Source organism: Pagrus major, chromosome 7, assembly GCF_040436345.1.
Source record: "Pagrus major chromosome 7, Pma_NU_1.0".
Classification (NCBI taxonomy): domain Eukaryota; kingdom Metazoa; phylum Chordata; class Actinopteri; order Spariformes; family Sparidae; genus Pagrus; species Pagrus major.
Genome location: NC_133221.1, coordinates 16,965,385 through 16,978,040, shown reverse-complemented (window position 1 = coordinate 16,978,040; position 12,656 = coordinate 16,965,385). Strand labels below are relative to the sequence as shown.

General features: G+C 43.0%; 1 protein-coding gene across 2 annotated transcripts in view; it reads left to right on the top strand.

Moving 5' to 3' along the window:
• Positions 1 to 12,656, top strand: part of fmnl3 (formin-like 3) — a 38,144-nt gene that overhangs the window by 18,587 nt on the left and 6,901 nt on the right. Inside the window, exons 5-22 of one of the 2 annotated variants that reach the window (XM_073469538.1) lie at positions 1,200 to 1,283; positions 1,731 to 1,874; positions 3,567 to 3,675; positions 3,831 to 3,907; positions 4,315 to 4,408; positions 6,295 to 6,369; positions 6,469 to 6,579; positions 6,669 to 6,818; positions 7,415 to 7,516; positions 7,729 to 8,089; positions 8,502 to 8,594; positions 8,690 to 8,814; positions 9,897 to 10,099; positions 10,185 to 10,488; positions 10,575 to 10,655; positions 10,758 to 10,887; positions 10,972 to 11,132; positions 11,293 to 11,394. In XM_073469538.1, the coding sequence (XP_073325639.1) occupies positions 1,200 to 1,283; positions 1,731 to 1,874; positions 3,567 to 3,675; positions 3,831 to 3,907; positions 4,315 to 4,408; positions 6,295 to 6,369; positions 6,469 to 6,579; positions 6,669 to 6,818; positions 7,415 to 7,516; positions 7,729 to 8,089; positions 8,502 to 8,594; positions 8,690 to 8,814; positions 9,897 to 10,099; positions 10,185 to 10,488; positions 10,575 to 10,655; positions 10,758 to 10,887; positions 10,972 to 11,132; positions 11,293 to 11,394 (2,506 nt within the window). The remainder of the gene's footprint in view (positions 1 to 1,199; positions 1,284 to 1,730; positions 1,875 to 3,566; positions 3,676 to 3,830; positions 3,908 to 4,314; positions 4,409 to 6,294; positions 6,370 to 6,468; positions 6,580 to 6,668; positions 6,819 to 7,414; positions 7,517 to 7,728; positions 8,090 to 8,501; positions 8,595 to 8,689; positions 8,815 to 9,896; positions 10,100 to 10,184; positions 10,489 to 10,574; positions 10,656 to 10,757; positions 10,888 to 10,971; positions 11,133 to 11,292; positions 11,395 to 12,656) is intronic. The other variant, XM_073469540.1, reaches the window with a different exon arrangement.

Genomic DNA, 12,656 nt, shown 5'->3' with positions numbered 1-12,656 from the left:
CCGTCCTCCTGCAACCAAATCTTAACTTCTTACTGCTTTGTTTGCTGTCCTCTGTTCTTCTCCTCACCTCTCTTCCCTTTCCCTCGTCTCCCTCCCTCCGCTTCTCCGAGGCCCTTGATTGCTTTCCTGTCGACTCACCATTGGCTGACTAGCAGTCTGTCATCATAACCAGCACTTCAGGACTATTTTAAGAACCTTTTACCCCAATCCTGTCCCCCCCCTGGAGTTCCCTGAAGAAGCAGGGAGGTGAGGAAGGGGGTCTGTGGGGGAGGCAGACTAAATACTGTTGACTGTCAGGGGTTCGACCTGAGCCCAGCTCCTTCAGCCATATGCCCTCCACATTCTTTCTCTCATCGCAGTGGGAATTCCTTTGTTTGGAGTTGTTTCTCTCTCCAAAAAACTGGAGTTAAATATGGAGGAAATCTGAGGCCTCGCTCTGGTTTACTTTCCGTGGCGTTCCTGCCAAGTTCTTTCAGTCAGGGGAGGGGAGACCCCCTGCAGAGCTGCTTTAAAGGATAAATCTGGTTTATTACAACTTCTGTTTTATTTTTCTAATTTTGGCTATCAGTTACAATCACATCATACAGCAGCAAAGCCATTTCTGAGATACTGGAACATGGTGACATTGCTACGACAGTAAGTCAGACTGGGGAGAAACACAAGCTGCATACGACAAGCTTTAAAGGAGACATATAATGCTTTTTTGTTTTTTTCCTTTACTTCAGTGTTTTATATTTGTTTTTTGTGCATGTTAAAGATCTTGAAAGTTAAAAAGGTCAAAGTCTGCACCAACAGAAGCTCCTCTCTCCCACAGAAAACCCTGCGCCTGAAACGCCTCGTCAGTAGCCCTGCACTCACTCTACCTCACCATGTCACACAATTGCATAATTTATGCCTAGCAGCTAGTTTGGCACGTAAGAATCAATTTAGCACAGCTGCTCTGTTGTTGTTAGCAGTGCTAACTTGGGCATGTGCAAGCTAACCAATCAGAGCAGACTGGGTGTTCAGGAGGGGGGCCTTAAAGAGTCATTACGCCTAATAAGTCAAATAAATCTTATAATTAGCCACAGGGAGGATGGCACAACTGAACTGTTTCTCTTTCTTTTTGTCCATTAATGGTTAAAATGCAGTCCTAAAGGATAAGGGTGTGTTCTTGATTTGGCGCCCTACTGACCCCTCTCTGTTCTCATGCGTCACAGGTGGGTCAGGGAGTTCCTCAATGATGAGAACAGAGGTCTTGACGTCCTGGTGGAGTACCTCTCCTTTGCCCAGTGTGCTGTCATGTGAGTACCTTTGCACACTTCATCACACACACATCCCTCATGACTGTAGCCAAAACCTCTCATAAGGAACTGGGTTGGGCAGTGGATCTGGCTGCTGAGTTAACATGCCATATCCTGTAGAGCCTGTAATAAAATGCTTGTGCATCTAAAAGTGTGCAAATTGCATTCTTGCATTCTTTGGATGTGTTTGTATGCCTTGTTGCATACTTGGCAAACTGGATGTGTTTCTGGACGGATGCTAAATGGTGTGGTGCTGAGCTATACCTCGCCTGAATGGGACAGGGTCTCTGTGCTGAGCTTTATCATGCAGCTTGATGACAGTTCTTGTGATAACCCCTGGCTCTCTACCAAGCTGCCTTGCTGACCTAACCTCCCCCGTGCCTCTCATCTACACCCCCCTGTGCCTCTGTGTTGGCTTGTCTGTCTGTCTGTCTGTCTGTGGCCCAGGTTGGATTTTGAGGGGCTGGAGAATGGGGAGGATGGCTTCTTGGACAAGGCTAAATCTTGGAGCAGGTCCATTGAGGATCTGCACCATACGACTCAACCCTTCTGCAACACGCTGGTGCGCTCTGCCCGCCAGTCTGTCCTCCGGTACGTATGGCTAAGCTAGCTCCCCCTGCTATTCCCTACCCCTGTTATTGCCTCGCTCTGCTAACCTTGAATGCTATGTACATGTATTAGCATGCAAGCTAGTTGTCTTGGTGCTGTTTTGTTTCAGGATAATGCCTGAATGGCCGATGTGTCAGGGGTCTGCTGACCTCTCTCTTGACCTCGAGGCGTTGTATCAGAGATAGAAACTAAAGTCTTTGACCTTTTGCGCTGTGCGTCTCTCTTTGTTAATGGTCCTCCTTCATCTGTCCAGATGTGCGACTGCACTGTCTTCAGATGAGAGCCAGCCGTGAGCTGCAGCAGCATATGTTGGACAGTTGTGATTCTCTTCTTCGTCACTGAGCCACACACAGACAGGAGATGAAGAGACACAAGCGTCAAGTCTGACAGGAGTAAATAAATATCATTAGAGCAAAGAGAAGAAAAACTTTCAGGCTTTATTCAAGATTCAAGTCTTTATTGTCATTGTCACTTAAGTTTTGACAAAATACAATAAAACCTTGAAACATAGAGATATAAAATTACTGCTGAATCTTTATGAGTATAATATTATGTCAGTTATGGAATGTAATTAAGTACATTTACTCAAGTACTGTACAATTTTGAGGTACTTGTACTTTACTTGAGTATCTCCACTTTCTGTTACTGTATACTTTCACTCTACTACATTGCGGGGACAAATGTTGTGCTTTTTACTCCACCACATTTATTTGATAACTTTAAGTATTTGCAGTGTTGTAGAAAGTACCCAAAAGTCATACTTAAAGTGACTATGAGGAACTTTTAAATGTTTATGAAACATTCTCGTGATTCCTCTGATATTTATAAATGACCTGTAACAGCAAACAAGACCATCAGCGAAAAGACCGCTATTTTTATATAGTTATCAATGCCTGTGCTCGCCACCGGCATGCGCTAGCAAAGATCTTTACAACAACGGGCGCTGGTGTCGTACCGCTTTTGGCAAAATCATCCATACGAATTGTACTTGAGTTAAAGCCTTAAAGGATAATCAGATATGACATGTAGTTAAGTATTAAAAGTGCTTTACTGGATATAAATGTACTTCATAAGCAAAAGTACAAGTAAAAGTAGATTATGTCATGTTTGTATATAATGTACAGTATACTAATGGTTTCTAACCGATTATTGTATCTGATATTCAGCTTTTTTCAGATTATTGGAATCAGTGTTTTTGATACGTGATACAAGATACATGATGTCTTTACTTTTATACACGTAGGACTTTTGAGTACTTTTTACAACATTGCATTATTTAACATAGAAACAGTTTTATATGATTCAGAAATGCTGGATCACAGGACACAGCATAAGCTTTTCATAAACTGCGCAAGAAAAGTAATATTATGTGCACAAGATGACTGTGCATTACAGTTACATAATAGCAGTCTGTGCACTTCGAGCTCGGTCTGTTGACAGCAGCAAGGAAACCAGGCATCTCCCATAATGCATCTGTAACCTCAAAAGCCATCTGAGTTTTTTCTGTCAGACCTCGCTCTCTGTAATTTTCTCTCTCTGCGTCTCTGTATGTCACACACTTTAAACAAGAGTCATATGACGAATACCAGATATACTTCAGAAATAAGTGAAACAAGAAAATTTAAAGCCTGATATGTATCTCCACCAGATATTAACTTCTGCCATCTGTTGCAGCTATGGCACGGTTTCCAACAGCAAAACCATCAAGAACTCCCGCCTCGTGAGCCAGAAAGATGATGTGCATGTCTGCATCATGTGCTTGAGAGCAATCATGAACTATCAGGTACCAAACAGTGACACTCCAGTAGAGACTCACACACACAATCTGACACAGATACGTGTTAAATACGTAAGGATTATGTGTTTCCTGTGCACATCTCTCAATATGCTGAGGTTGTTCTGACCACATCCTGTTCTCTCTCTGTCTGTTTCATGCAGTACGGCTTCAATATGGTCATGTCTCACGCACACGCAGTCAATGAAATTGCTCTCAGCTTGAACAATAAGAACTCACGGTAAGAACCGAGGGCCCCCGTCTCAATAGACGCAGGGCTGGGTCAAACAATAGGGGAAACCCTGCAGCCAGTTCACATGATATGCCTCTCATTCTCCATGGGGCTCAGCTTCTCTCTGAAGTCGTGGATCAGAGGCGTACATACAGGCAGTTAGAGGAATGTTTACTAAAGGAAGATTAGCGGTAAACCACTAGGGCTGATCACTTCATAATGAAGGCTGGGAGGGTGAACACTTAAAAAGCTATAAAGACCTGCCCTTGTGTCAGATTTTGGATTAAAGATTTCAACTCCTGCATGTGCATTAGCTTTAAGTACATACATTACAGTTTAGATATTGTGCTTTGTAGTGTTTTCAGTTGAACTTAATCCAGGTGTGATGTTCTAACAAGTGTCTCCTGTACCTCCAGGACAAAAGCCTTGGTCCTTGAGCTGCTGGCCGCCGTCTGTCTTGTCCGAGGAGGTCACGAGATCATCCTCTCAGCGTTTGACAACTTCAAAGAGGTGCCCAAAGCAACATTTTTAATGATTAGAACCATTGCTACCCAAAAATTAAAAGAATTAAAAAAAATCTGACATTAATTGCCAACATTCCCCACATCACCGGTGTGCATGAGGGCATGAAGGGTTGTGTAAAGAGATGAGAGTTGAGAAGCTCTGGGAGTTTTCATGTATACCGAGGGTGTAAGCAAAGCTCTACGGTGGCCTGTCTGAGGTCATTAGTCTCATTAAGACACCAGATGTGAGCCAACCTTGAACAATGATAAGGATCAACTCCCTGATGGGAGCCAGTAGACCACAAAGGTTTGCAAAGCCTCTCGCTTTCTGCCTGCACAGTCATCTAAACACCGGAACAAGACAATTATATTGCAGTCGAAAAGCCCCAGAGAGACGCAGGAGCTAATCAACCCACTAGTCAAAACAAGATGGAATTTCTGCAGTTGTATTTGATAAAATAATGCATTAATACAAACTGACAGGTCTTTGAAATCTCACAAGATGGCCACCTGTGGTATTCAACCACGGCTGTACCAGTAATCACATGTTCAGCCCACAACTATTTCTAGTTAGTTAGTCAGAAATGGGCATGGGTTTTTACAGCACCGTATTTCCCTTTTCCCCTTCCAGTGTATTTTCGTGTTGGAAACTGGCTAAAAAAAATCTGTCCTGTGTCTTTATCTTGTGCTGGCTTCCCTTCCCATGAATTATGATAATAAGCAGAGGTTGTTGTTGCAAATGGAGGAAACTATCCTCTGTTTACATTCAGCAGAAACTCTCAGGGTGGATTATGTTTGATCCCAGAACGTGTTTAATCTAAACAAAATACTGTATTGTGCTATGATTTGTTGCATGATTTAATGTAATGCGGTAGATACAAAGAGAAGCTACTATTATAAGATTATTGCATCAACCCAAGACACAACACATGATAGAGCATAGATGAGATGAGAAATAAGGAATAAAATATGTGGGAAACTTTGGGGAAAAAAATCTAAGAAAAAAGACACTGCTTTTGTTCTTAAATACGTATTTCTGGCGTCTTCATAAAAAGCTCTATTGCAGCTTTACTCTGATCTTCTTCATGACATAAACCAATGTAGTCATTTCTCGCTCTCTCTTGAGTTTTAGAAAACCTTTATGTTGGGCGTTCTTTTTAGTCTATGTCTGGTTTCTAAAGTTTATTTCCCAAATTTCTTCTAAAATTGTAGTAGAATATCTTTATTGTCGAAACTGAGTATGCAGCTTCCGCATCAAGTGATCAAGTGAAGACGAAAAAACGACCAAAATAAAAGATATATGTTACTTTGTGATTTAAGAATCCACACATGAAGGGGTTAACTTGTAGGCAAATGTACTGTATACATCACCATACTAACTTTACTTACTTTATCTTACTTTCCTAAATTAGTTCTAATTGACTTCATTATCATTTTTATGATTTTTATTAGTAATAGTAATTTTTATTTTTGTTTTGTTTGTTTTGCTGATAAAATATTGTAAGAATGCTATAAATATGAACAACGGGATATTCAGATTTCAAGGAAATGTATGTAAGCTCTGATACTCGTACAATAAAGTAAAAAATAATAATAATAACAGCAAAAATATAAAATAGCAATAAGTAGCAAACATTATTAACAGTCCGGCAGAAATAAGTAGTGCAAGATGTGCAAAGCAGCAAAAACACCAGTACAGTAGAGGAATGTAGATGTTTAGTCCTCATAAGAAACACAATTTGGATGGATGTATTAATCCCTGAATAACAGAGCTATTAATACAATATCCAGACAGTAACACAGTAAAATCATATTTGAGTTTTTCAAAAAAATACTTTTGTAAATCATCGCCATGGATTCATAGATCAACTTCTGTATTGCTGCATCTTCCAGGTGTGTAAGGAGAAGCATCGCTTTGAGAGACTGATGGACTACTTCCGCTGTGAGGAGGGAAACATCGACTACATGGTGAGAGAAGCTTTGTGTCACGGATGTGTAGAATGATCTACACATGATCCATCAAATTAAAGATATTTGGACTTAAATCTGTCTGTATCTGTGGTCCAGGTCGCTTGCATGCAGTTCATCAACATTGTGGTCCACTCGGTGGAGGACATGAACTTCAGAGTCCATCTACAGTTTGAATTCACCAAGCTGGGACTGGATGATTACCTGGAGGTGAAGTGACGACACTGTGGTTAAAACCCAAAAACACATCCTCAGGTGGAGACTAATCACTAATGCTTGTTCACTCTCCCTCATGTCAGAAATGCAAACACACGGAGAGTGACAAGCTGTCGGTGCAGATCCAGGCCTACCTGGATAACGTGTTTGATGTGGGTGGTCTGCTGGAAGACGCGGAGACGAAGAATGCAGCCCTGGAGAAGGTGGATGAACTGGAGGAGCACCTGTCCCATGTAAGTGCCCCACCCAGTCTGGACCACCAACACTGCTCTCTGCGCCAACTTTATGAGATTGTTGTGGTTCACCAGCCGTGTACTTAACTCGGCTGTTTCTACGTGGTGATTAGAAATCTACTCAGTGTTTGCATTTCCACAAGTGGTTCAGAATAATGACGGGGTGGAGAGCGCTGGAAAGTTCTGAGTGTGAAACAATCTTAATATTGTTCTCGTGTTGGCTCATTCTTTCTGGGCAGTTGCCTCCGTATCCCACGCCACTTCGCAAAAGACCTTCTTCACATGGAGGGGTCGTAGGCAGCCCCTGACATCACTCGAGGAATTTCATAACAAACTCTGCTCTCAGGGGTCAGGAATGATGGGGGAGGATGAGGGTGAAGATTCCCCAAGAATTCCTGTGCAACATGTGTAATCTGTTCAAAATCAAAACTAAAAGCTGTGTCATGCTCCTGCTGCATCATGCTGCTGCTGGGTATATCTTATTTCTTGGTGATGATGCACAGTGCATAGAGGGAGGGGGTGGAAGGGAGTGCTCTGGATCAATTCTTGGATTCACAACCTCTCATCTCTGCTGCTGTCTCCGTCTTTTATCCCAGGTGACGGAGAAGCTGCTGGAGGTTGAGAATGAAACGATGATGAAAGTGGCCGATCTGGAGAAGCTGCTCCTTCAGAAGGACAAGGACCTGCAAGTGATACGGGTAAGCTGGCAGCCGTTATGATGTAATATTCCTCTGCCTGCCTCGCATCAGAAAGGCTTCACTTCACCTCGCTGTGTGTTGGCGGAGATCACTTTCAGATGCATGTATCTAAATTGCTGTGAAAGCAAATTAGGTCAGCAGGAAGCAGGATGTTTCTTTGGCATGTAAAGTCATTGCTTTGTGCTCTTTATCGCCCACTGGTGGCTGTTCAGGAGACCTACGAGTCGACCAACACCCAGGTCAACACCCTGAGGAGGGTAATCAAGGAGAAGGACGCCGCCTTCCAGAGGCACTTCAACATCGAGAGGCGGCTGCTGGAGCTCGAGCAGCAAGGCACCATTCGTTTGCACAAGAAGCCTGATGGAGACATCTCCATCGAACCGCTGGGTGTGGGTGGTGTTGGGAGCGGCGGCCTCGGGATCCCACTGGGTAACATCGGGCAGCTGTCTCTGGGTCCGTCAGCTGGATTAACAGGACCAGGAGGACCAGACACCAGTTTACCACCAGCCAGTGAAGCTCCTCCACCTCCTCCCCCACCTCCACCACCTCCTCCTCCTCTCCCCTCTGCCTCAGGTGATAAACCATGACTCACAGTGATTATGTCTGGTGACACATATATGTGAAAGTTGACTACAGACCCTCAGAGGAAGTCTATTTTCAGTTCCCCTCCTTTGTTAATGCGTGCCAGGGCAGGTGATGGGTCACAGCAGTGTTCTTCTAGCCCAGACAGGAAAAGGAAATGCAAGGCTTGTTTCCTCTGTGTTTGAGTGTGTAGCAGACTGTAGCAGAAAGAGTACAACAAGTTTTCAGCACAATTACAAAGTAAATCAAGCTTATGATGATTCAGATAAAATATGGAGAGAATATTAAAGGATCATTAAACACACAAGATCAAAATTACCATGTAGGATGGATAAAACTAATACATAAAATGGACAAATTAACTCTTTTTGTTCTAATGTTTTTTCTTGTGCATAAATTACAGGCGCGAATGTACCAGCCCCACCACCACCACCTCCTCTCGCTCCACCTCTGCCAGACGCTTCTCCCTCTGTTATCCTGAGTCTTGGCCTCTCAGGTGAGAGCTGAGACAAAATGGCATATTGCTGTAATGCACTTTAATAGTTGAGCAAAAAATAACAGTTTATTTGTTTTGTTTAATCTCAACGACAGCTATCAGAATCAAGAAGCCTATCAAGACCAAATTCCGCCTGCCTGTGTTTAACTGGACGGCCTTGAAGCCCAATCAGATCAATGGCACGGTCTTCAACGAGATTGACGATGAACGTGTGCTGGAGGTGAGTCAAGCAGATAAAACTGCTAAAAAATACTGAATAAATAAGCAACAAAGTTAAAGATTTGAAAAAATCAAAAACATCCTCCATACATACATCTACTCATTCGGGTATTTGGGTACGATAACCAGTCCGCCATGTTGTCAGAGGTGCCAACAAGGAGGTCAAAGGCGCTTCAGGTTATCACTCTAAAGTGTAGGAGTGCAGGGACCTGCAAGAACCTTCATCTAATGAACAATTAAGATGTGAGCTCCAAATATACATTTGAAAAGAGCCTGTGCCTCAGAGCACTGTAGCAAGTAATCAGTCTGTAGGGCAAATCTTTAAATCCGCAAAGTTTCAACTTCTGTTTATAGATCGCTTAGCACTTGGCCGGCGCTGAGCATGTTGACACCACATCATACCGAGAAAAAGACATACATCTCAACCCCTTCTCTACTTCACACAATCAAAAAGGCACCTCCTGTTGTGCTTATTTGCACCTCTAAGATCGCACAGAATTGTGGGTGGATGTTTACATCACTGTGGGTAAAAGAATGTATTATTTACAGTTTTTAACACTCAAAAGCTCAAGAAAACTGCTACATCGGGACTGTGCAGGTGTGGTTTGATCAGATTTGATTGACAGTGCCGGCAACATAAGCAACAACCAAGCCATCCAATTTGATTCTTATGTTCCTCAATACGGATAGATGCATGGAAATACGTAAGGACGCAGAGAAAAACAAGAATACAGTTTTCTCTTATGTGAAATGACCAAAACTGTCAGAAAATAGAGTTCACGTAAAGGTCTATTTTCCATTTCCAAGTCCCACAACAAGGACTTCAGGACAGTTAAACTTAATTTGATCAAATTAGACCACATTAAGTGACAAATTAAATACCACAATAACAACATGGGGTGTGGAAATCAGCAGAACTGACACCTGCAGGGGAAATACACAGATTAGGAATAGATACAAACTCCCTGATTACTCCATAAGGACCATAACACCATCGCTTAGCGTAAGATGATTAACAAAATATGTTTTCAGGGCCTTTAATTTAAGTTCAGAACAAATCAGTAAATTGTCACTTGTGTGCAGGAGCTGGATCTGGAGAGGTTTGAGGAGCTGTTTAAGACCAGAGCCCAGGGTCCGATTGTGGATATCACCTGCACAAAGAACAAAGTAGCCCAGAAGGCGGTAAACAAAGTCACCCTTCTCGACGCCAATCGCTCCAAGAACTTAGCCATCACTCTGCGGAAGGCTAACAAGACCACAGAAGAGATCTGCAAAGCAATAGAGAAGTACACACTTTTTTCTGGACTTGCAATGCTTTTTGATCCAAAGACAAGGTAGAACAAGTTACTAATATATGTTGTGTTTGATCAGATTTGATCTCAAGGCCTTACCTGTGGACTTTGTGGAGTGCCTGATGCGTTTCCTCCCCACGGAGGCGGAGGTGAAGGTCATGCGTCAGTACGAGCGTGAGCGGCGTCCGCTGGACCAGCTCGCAGAGGAGGATCGCTTCATGTTGTTATTCAGCAAGATCGAGAGGCTCACGCAGAGAATGAACATCATCACATTTGTCGGTAACTTTGCTGACAACATCGGCTTGCTCACGCCACAGCTCAATGCCATCATCGCTGCTTCTGGCTCAGTGAAGTCTGCACCAAAGCTGAAAAGAATGCTCGAGGTAAGAAGGAGATATTTGTTTTTATATCAGCAGCATTCCTATTTGTAATGCATATTCATTTATTGATTCTTCTGTTTTACTTGTAGATCATCTTAGCTTTGGGAAACTACATGAACAGCAGTAAGCGAGGCTGCGTTTATGGCTTCAAATTACAAAGTCTTGATCTGGTGAGTGTTACATAGCAGAATTTGAAAACATTTCTCAAGTGCTCAGTTTATCCGCATCAGGCACTTTTGCTGATATTACCATTCATTCCTATTGTTACACAGCTGCTGGACACAAAGTCTACAGACAGGAAGATGACTTTGCTCCACTACATAGCTCTCATTGTGAAAGAGAAGTACCCCGAACTGGCCAACTTCCACAATGAACTGCACTTTGTGGATAAAGCTGCAGCAGGTGAGATCAGACACAGCATTATGTAGATAATTGTATAAAAGTATGCCCTGCTTGGTTAATAAAACCTTTTTCTTTGTATAAAAGTGTCTCTGGAAAATGTGCTGCTCGACGTTCGAGAGCTGGGGAAAGGCATGGACCTGATCAGGAGAGAGTGCAGCCTCCATGACCACTCAGTCCTGAAAGGCTTCCTCCAGTCCAGCGATGCACAGCTGGAAAAGCTGCAGAAGGACGCCAAGACAGCAGAGGTATCACAACACTTTCCCAACCTTGTAACCTCAAAGGGAAAATACACATGAAGCAAACTTGTGTCCCAGATGCAGCCAACTGACCTCTAACACACAACCAATCATGACTCTGAACTCGACAGTGTTTACATACATCGCTTCCACTCCTTCTAAATTCTAGGAAGCCTTCAACAATGTGGTGAACTACTTCGGAGAGAGTGCCAAGACGACTCCGCCCTCAGTTTTCTTCCCCGTGTTTGTGCGCTTCATCAAAGCCTACAAGGTGAGGACACCAAGCAGATGCTGCTTATGTATCTTTCCTCACGTCTGCACTGACAGGGTGCAGCTTTCTCTCCTGGAAGTTCCCTCATTTCAGACTTGGATGTTGAGAGTCTCAGTAGTGAGAGCAGAGCAGGGCAGAGCTTTGGCCGCCTCTATGTCACAGGACGTGGCGTATAGTCCGAGGCCAAATAACAGGAAAGGCCAGCTGGGTCTGACTCTGGAGCTGCAGCTGTGGTGTTTAGACTGGTTCTTCCCTCCCCTCCCCTCCTCCTTCCCTCCTCTTCTTTACCCCCGGACAGCCTCGCCCTGCCCCACCACACAGCACACTTCCTGGGATTGTTCTCAGTCTAGATTTATGGGATCTGCTTAAGGAAATGTGCAACACAGGGATTTCTGCGTATTTGTATCTCTGTCTCAGTGTGTATGTGAGACCTAAAGGGATAGTTCCACATTTGGGAAATGCACTTCTTACAATTCAAATTTGGAGGAGAGGTGAGTAAGATAAAACCTGGTGAAGAATATCAGTTTTTAAATCTTTAATTGCCAGATATAGAAGCTTAAATTTAACCAGAGTGAGAGCCAATATAGAAAAGCCACCATCCCTGAGTGGAAATAAAACCACTAAACCACTAAAATACTAAACTAGCTCAAAAGAGAAGGTTGCCATTCTGAACCTAACTCCCTACCAACGCAAAAAAAGGAGAAAAGACAATGAAACAAAAATGGCACCAGAGTAACCACTAATTGTAGCTGCCGTTAGCTAGTTAGCTTGTTTAGCCGTGCATCTAGTGGTCCAGACTGGAGCACCGGGGGAGTGTTGATGTTTACACCACTAGCACAGGAGCTTTGGACCGGGAAGTTAGCATGAAGTTAGCATGCTAACTTCATGCTAACTTCAGTCGATATCTCCACAACACAATTTTATAGACTTCAGGTTATTTTTTTGATAATTTGAGTTTTCTAATAAAATTTGATTAAAACTAACCATTTCATATTGATACGTAGAATATGAAGCCACAGTCAGCCGCCAATTAGCTTAGCTTAGTTTAACATAAAGACTTGAAACAGCAGGGAACAGTTAGCCTAGCTCTGTCCAAAGATTACAATAAGGAGCTTTAGAGTCCTGCTCGGCAAACTTTTTTTAACTTTGGAATGAGCTAGGCAAGCTGTTTACCCCTGTTTACAACCTTATTTTTAAGCTAAGATAAGCTAATTGGCGGCTGGATGTAGCTTTGTGTTTGGCGTAGAAGTATAAGAGTGTTG